Source organism: Loxodonta africana, chromosome X, assembly GCF_030014295.1.
Source record: "Loxodonta africana isolate mLoxAfr1 chromosome X, mLoxAfr1.hap2, whole genome shotgun sequence".
NCBI classification, from domain to species: Eukaryota; Metazoa; Chordata; class Mammalia; order Proboscidea; family Elephantidae; genus Loxodonta; species Loxodonta africana.
In genome coordinates this window covers 101965832-101977676 of record NC_087369.1, presented here as the reverse complement: position 1 = coordinate 101977676, position 11845 = coordinate 101965832, and the positions used below count along the sequence as shown (strand labels likewise).

The following is an 11845-nucleotide window of genomic DNA, read 5'->3' as shown; positions in this document are numbered from 1 at the left end:
ATGATAATCATCAAGGTTGATTGACCTACCAGATTATCAGGAAGCTGTGATGACATAAGTTCCAAACCAACTTGCCTATTTAGGCAAAGAACATTCTCGTGACCAAGACAAGCAATCGGGAGAGAAATGTTCTTAATGTAGCAGGTGCCCCTGGTTGAAAACCTTCTCACTTGTAGCAAAAAATGATGACAGTACTACTACTAATATATTACACTTGTACAGCACTTCACACATTACAGAATTCTGTCACAAGTATTAAGCCATCACCACCTTTACCTTGTGAGGAGGTGGAATTATTATGATTATAAAACAGGCTATATGAATTGTCTAGTCTATTAGGTAGTAAGTGGCAATGTGTGAACTCAAACCTAAGTCTTCTGACATAATGTCTACTGAGATTTGTGCAATACTGCAACTGCCTCTCACAAATGACATAATTTTTAATGAAATTTATAGTTACTATTACTTGTATTATATGTAAACTCTGAAGCTGTGGTAATATTATGAAAAGTCCCATATCCAGATCACACATACTGTCCTTTCTATCCACTCCTCAATGAAAGAACAGAAAACAAAAAATAAAGTGAGAGAGAGAGAGAAAAGAAAGAAGGAAGAAAGAAAGAGACTGACTCAGTGTACAATACTCAAAGGCTAATGTGGATCAGAACATAGTCCATGAAATTGATTATGCATTTGAAAGAGTTAAGAAATGACTAAAAATATTTGATATTGTGGTCATATCTAGATATACCCAGAATTTACAGTGCTGATTGAGTTTGTTATGGTTGCAGAGTTGCCACCTGATGAGACCCACCAAAAAAACCCAGTGCCGTCGCTACCTGATGAGACTATTGAAAATTACTGGACAATGCAGTACATTACTTTAAATAAAAAATAAATTTATTGGCTCAAAGTACATGTGGCACTGCAGTATCCAGTACTGTAGATAAATAACTAGTTATGCTTAAAACTAATTTTAAATTGTTTTACTTTGGAATTATTTTGTTCCTAATTTCAAGGTAAACACTTTGTATACTTATTTCCAAGAATCTTCTTTTGTGCCGTGGGCTTGCTAATCATTTTTTAATTGACATTTGTATTGCTATCAATCTAATTAAACGAATATAGGCTACTTACTGAATGCTTCATTGATTCAGAAGATTTAAATTTACATGATTATAATTTAATACCTAAAAGTGTTTAACATTATTCTTAGACATTAAAATTACTTTCTAATACTGTAATCCAGTATTACGAAAGCATTATAATAACAAGAAATTTGCCTATTTTGACTGCATTCACAATAGATACTAACATGACTGAAGATGGAGGATTAAAGGAGACAGCAGTATCGTGTTTTTATGCACATCCTGCATTAACACTTAGTTTTGGTCACATAATAGGAAAAGGAAGACAAGTTCATTTTGAGCTACAAAAATAATTCAAGCTGTTTATCAGAATGTGTTTTGTCTGCAAGAGTAAGATACCAGTCAGGAAACTGTTAATACTTAGTTCAAGACTTTAAGTAATTTAACAGGAAGTGTTCATGCTTGGCTTTTGTGGTAGGATTAACCTTTGAACTATATAACTGCTGTTTCTTTAGATTATATGACATCTGTATTTAGGACACAGTGATATAAATAGCATAACAGAATGACATGATTTAAAACGCCAATCCATTATAATGTGATTCTCCACATAGTAGTATTGTTTCACCAATAGGTTTGGAATTTCAAATTTGAACAATGACTTCGGGTAGGAGGAGGGGGAAGTTTCACAAGAAACTTCTAGAAAATTCAAATTTTAGAGACTTGACAATGTTAAGTTCTGTATAAAGTTCTAGAAAAATACTCTTTACTTATATGCATCTCAGTTCCAAAACTGTAAGGCTGGTTTTGCTTACTATTTTTGGGTACAATTCTCTATTGTCACTTCTGTGCATTTGCTTTTTGTTTTTTAATCTTAAAAAATATGTGGAGCGATTTTATTAGTTTGAAATATTTGTTTTGATTCAGTTTCACGGAAAGATTGACCTCGTGTGCCTTCCCAAGCTTCAGAGGTTTAACAAATTTACTTTCTTCTTTGCATCAGGGAAACATTAGCACTTACAGTAGGGTTTATTTAATATTTCCGTGTCTAATTTTTCTTATCTCTCTAAAAAAAAAAGAGTCTATATTTCATTTGACTTTCAGACACTTGACTAAAGATGGTTTTATCCTATGCAACTTTTAAAGAATTACCACATACAAACATGCTCATTTATTATAATTTCTAATGGAATTGAGAGGGGTTTTGAGTTAGTATAAATTAAAGGACTGAACTGTCAATTGTTTTTAACTAAAGTACACTTTTTATTGAGACACAAGAAATCCGTTCAATAAAATTGTCTGATTTACTAATTTGGTAGTTCTTAAACTCTTCCAGTTAATATCAATCCACTAGTAATAGTATTGTTCCTTACTGAATAACATTTAACTTTCACTAGGAATCTTAATTTGTATAATTTTACAAATAGAAATTCTAACAACACAAAAAAACATCATGGAATTAATATTTTCTTGATTCTATTAATTTGACTTCAAATACTCATTTTCATAATTTATCTTATGGCAAAATTTTCATCCTCCCTAGCTATGAATACAAAATTTGAGACATAAAATTAATTAAAATTAAACCTCTGAGTTCCCAAAATGAGAAACTTGTTTGAGTACAGCTCAACCAGACAAATATTTGTATCCAATATATATTCTATGCAAGTCATTTGCTAGGTTGTATAAATTTATGTTGTTTATTAGTTTTATCTTGACATAATATAGTCTTACTTTGAAAAGTATATATATACACACATATATGTTAAATAATCAGTAAGTTAGATATTGTGTTAATATCCTATTACTACAAGATAATTTGAATCAATTTATTTTACCATTGTGTATTTATGTGCCACCTTCAGGAGCTCCATGCAGCCCTGGGCATCTCCAAAGGATCGAATCCCTAAGCAGTTTGAAGGATGGAGCTGCTTTATGAGAAAATTGCTACAGACTTCAATGACTTGAGTCAGCTGCAGTAGACAAGCTGCAGCCAGCAAACTTTCAATAGTTTCTTCTTTCAATTGCAGGACACCTAGGTGGTTTGAAAAAGTAAAGAATGATTATATGTTCCGTAAAGTAATACACAAATGTGCTAGCTAGTTGTGGTTTTCAACTTTGCTCTCTACTAAGGCTATATTTTCTAATGCACCCTCTCTTGGTACACCTCTCGAGGCTGACTTACACAAGGGAGCCAGGGTATAAACACTAATCAGGTGGCTGAGGAGAGCTAGGCTAGATTACCAAAAACAACTGCAGCAAATGAACAATGAACACTGCCATTGGAAACAAAAACAGCAGTTAAATCTTATATCAAAAACTGTTTACGTTATGACTCAAGGAGCACTATATTATACTGTATAAGGATCATAAAGGAAACTGTCATTTGTGCGGAGCTAAACATCTTTTTTTTTTTTTTTTTAAACATCTTGGTGACTAAGAATAGCATTGAACTTATATGTCCATTTCTCCATCTACATTTATTAGCTGGTTAGGATGTCTTTGCCCAAATATTATGCCTGGAATTGACCCCGGCACCATAACAAAAGGAAGAAAACGTGTCCTGGAGTCCACAAAAGGAGAACTGCTTATATGATCATTTTCCTAGATATGAGAATCAGGCTCTGCTTAAAAAGTCTGCATTAAAAAAAAAAAGTCTAAAAAAAAAAAAAGATCGGAAGTAATTTAAGCTATTTTCTATTAATATATTTTATTATTTTTACAACAAGTATTATTGATGAACTATTGTAAACAGAGTAAGTTACTTTTCTATATTTTTTATTATTTAGCAATGTTATATATAAATGTTATAAAGAATGATGTTTCCTATGGCTCATATAAACTATTCTTTTATATTCTTGACTTGTAAAATACCTTAATATGGATCCTATATGGTTGCATAACCATACAGAAAACAGTAATACATACTGTGATATTCTCTATACTTAGTTCAATCTGTAAAATTTGTTGTAAAGGGGTCCGATCTTTCCACCAGCAGACATTCCTGTGTTGTTTCTTGTCCTGGATTTTGAAGACAGAGTGCTGCCCATATCTCATGAGACCCAGAGAAGTATGAACTATTCTCACATTCGGATCTAAAGATTCAACCTACTATAGACATTGAAATTTGGCCTGGTTATTAAGAAGAATAGTCATTAATAGGAATACTTCAATCATAAAGGTTTAGGATACACTATAAAGGAATCCATATATTATAGTGTATTCAGTTATGAAAATGCTTAAGAAAGGCTGTTTCTAGCTGGGTGCAGGTTTTACCTCATTAAAGAGAAAAAGAAAAGACTAGCCAGCTGGCTGAATTATCTTGGTATACACATGATTAGAAGAAAAGGTTGATTGAGAACAAAAGATGTTTTATAGGAATAGGTTAAAATGCAGCATGTAGGAGAAATAAAATCCTTGAAAGCCTTGAAAAGATAACAGAAGTCTTTATGAAGATTAAAGAAAGTTCTATTCCACCTTATGATATAAGGAAGTCTGTAGAAATTTTAGAACATTAGGGAAATTTTTTGTTTGAAATTCTTGTCAGAACAGTGGGTACTGAAGGGGGGGGGGTGAAAAAAAGTGAAATTTGTAAGTTATTTTGTTAGAACAGTGTTCTTCAAATAGGAGTATGCATACCACTAAACCAAAAAAAAGAAAAAACCGAACTCACTGTCATCGAGTCAGTTCCAACCACAGTGACCCTATAGGACAGAGTAGAACTGCCCCCATTGGATGTACTATGTATACTATGTACACCAGAAGTACATAAAACCTTTATAAGGCAAATATATATATATATTTTTTTCGTAACATATTTTCAGAACTTCAAATTCCATATGTACACTTCCTTAAAAATGGTTTGCTCGAAAAACAGGTGTCATCACACAAGTTCTTCTTTCCCACAGTCCATTTCACAATCGCCTTTCTCTTATAAAATTAAGCCACACCCCTCATCTACACAAAATCTTACTATGCTGTATTATGGGGCTGGGGAGTAAGGGAAAGTGTGAAATAAAAATTTGTATGTATACTTCTATATCCATATATACTCAGCGACATCAATTCCTCTCCTCCCATTCCTCTTTCTCTCTTTTCAGAGATAATTCACATACAATAAAAATTTGCCCTTCTATTCAGTGTTTTTTAGCATATTCACAAAGTTGTACAAATATTACAACTATTTAATTCCAGAGCATTTTCATTACCCCAAATAGAAATTCTGTGCCCTGGATGCAGGGCCAAGATGGTGGAATAATCAGATGCTTCCTGTCATCTCTCTTACAACAAAGACCTGAAAAAACAACTGAATCAAATGTATATGACAATCTAGAAACCCCAATCATAAAAGACAAAGCTGAAGAATCAGACTGAGCAGCAGGTAGGAAGGAGAGAAAATTCAAAAGCAGCAGAAATGGGGAACTACAGATAGTGGGATCACCAGTGTCCTGCTACCTGAGTCTGCACAGCACGCATGGGCTAAGGCAAGCAACAACATCCCAAGCCAAGGCATACTTCATCTGGCACAGCCAAGCGGCAGCAAAAATGCACGCGCCTCCAGAACCAAACGGGAGTGACACCAGACCTGCAAAAGTTTAATGAAAGCTCCCAACCCACCACTCATGCTGACACCATAACTCCTCCCCCTACCAGAGCTCCACATCTGAGAAGCACTCCCTTCCCCTCACCCACCCCCCACCTCACTCCAACACCAGTCCAGCAGCATTCAGCAGTGTCATGCCCCCAACCTGGGAACACACAGCAGGTCTAGAAGCTCTGCCCCTTCACCCAGCCACTAGCATAGGGGGTCCACGGACTTGTAGTGCCCTTCATCCCCGCCCCAGTGCCTTATGGGCTGATATAATATTGCATGCCCTCATTAACATGAAACAGGCAGGGCATCTACCTGAAGCCCATTTTCACCTGCCACAGCCAAAGTGGAGCTACAGATTTGTGACATTCGATACTGCTTCATCCCCTAAAAAGGAGTCTCATCCACCTACACTAGGGGCCAGAGGGCTGGCAGTACCACCCACTCTATCTAGCTGCCCAAGACAGTGGCCTGAGAATTAGTGGTGACTCTCAATCCCTCTAGCCAACAGCACCAGGTACATAAGGCCTGGCTGTACTACCCTCTCTGCTATGTGTTCTAGCAGATAGGGACACGCCCTCCAACTAGGCATCTGGGAGCAGCCAACAGCACCCTGCCTGCAACCAGAGACCTGTGGCTGCTCCGAATACCCCCATGCAGCCCTGCATACCTAGGACTGTAGGCAAGAGTCTCCACACCACAAAATTGGTGATCAGTGACCAGAATATCTGCTCCCTGAACCACCACGCCCACACAAGAATGGTGAACAGACTACTGGGCTTACATACCTAGTAGCTGCTCTGACCACCTGGAGACAGGACTTGTGAGCTAAAATGACACCAACAACTAATCAGCACACATGCACAGCCTACTGGACATAACAAAACAAAATTAAACAAAAATACAGGATGCAGTAAATAAAAATAAATAAATATAATAACTTATTGATGCCTCGGAGACAACAGTCAACATCAAATCACATGAAGAATCATAACAAGATGGCTCCAGCAAGCAACCAAAATAAAGAACTGGAAAACCTTCCAGAGGAAAATAAGACAATGGGACTATCTGATAAAGAATTCCAAAGACTAATATACAGAGCTCTTCAAGAGATCAGGGAGAGGATCAGGCAAAACTAAGACCAAGCCAAGGAATACACAGACAAAGCAACAGAATAATTCAGGAAAATAATACAAGAACAAAATGACAGAATAAACGGGTGCTAGAAACCATTTTTTTTTTTAGAAACCATACAGAGACAGCAACTAGAAATCAAAAAAAACTAACAATAAAATTTCAGAATTAGACAATTCAATACAAGGTGATATGAGCAAAATAGAGACAAGTGAAGTCAGAATTAGTGAGATTGAAGATAAATTCCTTGACACCAACTTGTTTGAAGAAAAATCAGAAAAAAAGAATGAAAAAAAAAATAATGAAGAAAGCCTAACAATTATGTAAGATACTATCAGGAGAAAAAACTTATGAGTGATCAGAGTACCAGAACAGGGGAGGATAACAGAAAACAGAGAAAACTGTTGATTTGCTGGCAGAAAATTTCCCTAATAACATGAAAGACAGGAAGATATCTACACAAGAATTTCGACAAACCCCATACATGACAGACCCCCAAAGAAATTCACCAAGACATATCAAAATCAGATTTGCAAAACCAAAGACAAAGAATCCTAAGAGAGTCAGAAATAAATGAAAAGTCACCTACAAAGGTGAACCAATAAGACTAAGCTCAGATTACTAAGCAGAAACCATGCAGGCAAGAAGACAATGGCATGACATGTAAATCCGTGAAGGGAAAAAAAAAAAATTGCCAGCCAAGAATTATATATCCAGCAAAACTGTCTCTCAAATATGATGGTGAAATTAGGTCATTTCCAGATAAACAGAAAATAAGGGAATTTATAAAAACCAGACCAAAACCATAAGAAATATTAAAGGGAGTCCTCTGGTTAAAGAACCAACAACATCAGACAACAATTCAAGACTAGGACACAGGACAGATCAAGCAGTTATCAATCTAGAGATAGAATTCATAAAAACAAATCAAAGCTAAAAGACTGAAAATAGGGAACCAGAGACATCAATATGTAAATGATGGCAACATCAAAACAAAAAAGAGGGAATAAACAGTGTAGTCATAGAACTTCCATATGGAGAGGAAGTCAAGGCACTATCAAGAAATAAAAGACTGGCTTAAACTTGGAAAAATAAACGTAAATTCCAAAGTAACCACAAAGGAAGTTAACAAACCTACCCATCAAAATAAAAAAAGAAGAAAAACATAAACACTCTGTAAACATAAAATCAACAATAATAAAAGGGATGAAAAGAAAATACATAAAAAAGAACTCAGCATAGAAAATTAAGTGGAACAAAGAAAATGTCAACACCACACACTCACAGACACATAAGAAATACATCAAAATGACAGCAGTAAACTCATACCTATAAATAATTACACAGTAAATAGCGTAAATGCACCAGTAAAGAGAGAAGTGGCACAATGGATTAAAAAAAACACGATATATCTACTATATGCTGTCTACAAGAGACACACCTCAGACACAAAAACATAAAAAGATTAAAACTCGAAGGATGGAAAAAAATTATCAAGCAAACAACCAAAAAAAAAAAAAAAAACCAGAAGTGGCAATATTAATCTCTGATAAAACAGACTTTAAAGCAAAGTCCACCATAAAAGATAAGGAAGAACACAATATAATGATTAAAGGGTCAATTATACCAAGAGAACGTAACTTTAATAAATATATACACATGCAATGACAGGGCTCCAAAATACATAAAACAAACTCTAACAGCATTGAAAAGAGAAATAGACAGTTCCACAATAATAGTAGGAGACTTCAATGCACCACTTTCGGTGAAGGACAGAACATCTAGAAACTCAATAAAATTGATACAGAAGATGTAAAGATCAGCCAACTCAAGCTCATAGACATATACAGAACACTTCACCCAACAGCCTCAAAGTATGCATTCTTTTCCAATGCATATAGAACATTCTTCAGAATAGACCACATTTTAGGCCACAAAGAAAGCTTTAACAAAATCCAAAACATTGAAATAATACTAAGTATTTTCTCTGATCATAATGCCATAAAAGCAGAAATCAGTAACAGAAGGGGCAAGGAAAGAAAAATCAAACGCATGGAAACTGAACAACACCTTACTTAAAAACTACTGGGTAATGGAAGAAATCAAGGATGGAATAAAAAAAAAATCATAGAATCAAATGAGAATGAAAACACATCTTACCAAAATGTTCAGGACACAGCAAAAGCAATGCTTAGAGGTCAATTTATAACAATAAACTCAAAAGTCAAAAAAGAAGAAAGGGACAAAAGTCAAAACATCAACCCTACACTCAACCAAATAGAAAGAGAGCAGCAAAAGAAGCCCCTAGGCACCAGAAGAAAGGAAATAATGAAGATTAGAGCAGAAATAACCGAAATAGAGAACAGAAAAACAATTGAAAGAGTCAACAACACCAAAAGCTGGATCTTTGAAAAGATCAGCAGAAACAACTAGCCACTGGCCAAAATGACAAAAGAAAAACAGGAGATGAAGCAAATAACCCAAATAAGAAATGAGCGGGTGATATCACAACAGACCCAACTGAAATAAAAAGGATCATAACAGAATACTATAAAAGATTGTACTCCAACAAATTCGGAAGTCTAGAGAAAATGGAAAAATTTCTAGAAACACACTACCTACCTAAACTAACACAAACTGAGGTAGAAAAACTAAACTAACACATAACAAAAGAAGAGACTGAAGAGGCAATAAAAAAAACTCCCTCCCAATAAAAAGTTCTGGCCTGGATGGTTTCACTGGAGAATTCTACCAAACTCTCAGAGAAGAGTTAACACCAATACTATTAAAGCTGCTTGAGAGCAATAGAAAATGAAAGGATACTCCTGAACTCATTCTATGAAGCCAGCATAACCCTGATACCAAGCCAGGCAAAGACACCACAAAAAAAGAAAACTATGGACCAATATTCTTCATGAATAAAGACACAAAAATTATCAACAAAATTCTAGCCAATAGAGTTTACAAGCATATCAAAAAAATAATATATCATGACCAAGTGGGATTCACACCAGGTATGCAGGGATGGTTCAATATTAGAAGATCAATCAATGTGATCCACCATATAAATAAAACAAAAGGACCACACAATCTTATCAACGGATGCAGGAAAGGCATTTGACAAAAGTCCAGCACTCATTCATGATAAAAACTCTCAGCAAATTAGGAATAAAAAAAAAAAAAACCCAGTGCCACTGCATCGATTCCGACTCATAGTGACCCTATAGGGCAGAACAGAACTGCCCCATAGAGTTTCCAAGGAGTGCCTGGCAGATTCGAGCTGCTGACCTCTTGGTTAGCAACCGCAGCTCTTAACCACTACGCCACCAGGGTTTCCAAATTAGGAATAGAGGGGAAATTCCTCAACTTAATAAAGAACATTTATACAGTGCAAACAGCCAACAACATTCTAGATGAAGACAGACTGAAAACATTCCCCTTGAGAACAGGAACCAGACAAGCATGCCCTTTATCACCACTCTTATTCAGCATTGTGCTGGAAGTCCTAGCTAGAGTAATAAGGCAAGAAAAAGAAATAAAGGGCACCCAAATTGGTAAGGAAGAGGTAAAACTATCCCTATTTGCAGATGATAACATCTTATACACAGAAGAATCCACAAGAAAGCTACTGAAACAAATAGATTTCAGCAAAGTAGCAGGATACAAGATTAGCATACAAATATCAGCAGGTTTCCTCTACAGCAACAAAGACAACTTCAAAAAGGAAATCACCAAATGAATACCATTTACAATAGCCCCCAAGAAGATAAAGTACACAGGAATTAATCTAACAAGGAACATAAAAGATCTATACAAAGAAAACTACAAAACACTACTGTAAGAAACCAAAAGAGACCTACATAAGTGGAAAAACATACCATGTTCATGGACAGGAAGACTCAACATTGTGAAAATGTCAATCCTTCCCAAAGCGATCTACAGATACAATGCAATCCCAATCCAAATTCCAACAGCATTCTTTAATGATATGGAGAAATAAATCACCAACTTTATATGGAAAGGGGAGAGGCCCCAGATAAGAAAAGCATTACTGAAGAACAAAGTGGGAGGCCTCACATTACTTGATTTTAGAACCTATTATACAGCCATGGTAGTCAAAACACCCTGGTACTGATACAACAACAAACCCACAGACCAAGGGAACAGTACTGAGAACCTAGATGCAAATCCATCCTTGAACAGCTGATAGTTGACAAAGGCCCAAAGTCTGTTAAGTGGAGAAAAGACACCCTGTTTATCAAACAGTGGTGACATAACTGGATGTCCATCTGTAAAAAAGTGAAACAGGACCCATACCTCACACCATACACAAAAACTAACTCAAAATAAATCAAAGACCAAAATATAAAATCTAAAAGATAAAGATCATGGAGGAAAAAACAGGGGCAATGCTAGGGGCCCTAATACATGACATAAATATGATACAAATCATAAGTAACAATGCACAAATACTAGATAACTGGGAAACTAGATAACTGGGAGCTCCTAAAAATCAAACACTTATGCTCATCGAAAGACTTCATCAAAAGAATAAAAACAGATCCCACAGACTGGGAAAAAAATTTGACTACAACATACCCAACAAGGGTTTAATCTCTAAAATCTACAAGACACTGCAACATCTCTACAACAAAAAGGACAAATAATCCAATTAAAAAATGGGCAAAAGATATGAACAGACACTTCACGAAAGAAGGCATTCAGGTGGCTAACAGACACATAAGGAAATGTTTGCAATCATTATCCACTAGACAAATGCATATCAAAACTACATTGAGATACCATCTCACCCCGGCAATACTGGCATTATTCCAAAAACCAGAAAATAACAAATGTTGGAGAGGTTGTACCAAGACTGGAACTCTTATGAACTGCTATTGGGAATGTAAAATGGTACAGTCACTTTGGAAAACGGTATGGTGCTTCCTTAAAAAGCTTCAAACAGAAATACCATATGATCAAGAAATCCCATTCCTAGGAATATATCATAGAGAAGGGCCGTCAAACAAAT

General features: G+C 35.6%; 1 protein-coding gene across 2 annotated transcripts in view; it reads right to left on the bottom strand.

Moving 5' to 3' along the window:
* The window catches only part of KLHL4 (kelch like family member 4), a 130359-nt gene that overhangs the window by 20563 nt on the left and 97951 nt on the right, over positions 1–11845 (bottom strand). For both annotated transcript variants that reach the window (XM_003412701.4, XM_023551415.2), the window contains exon 4: positions 2927–3123. In XM_003412701.4, the coding sequence (XP_003412749.1) occupies positions 2927–3123 (197 nt within the window). The remainder of the gene's footprint in view (positions 1–2926; positions 3124–11845) is intronic.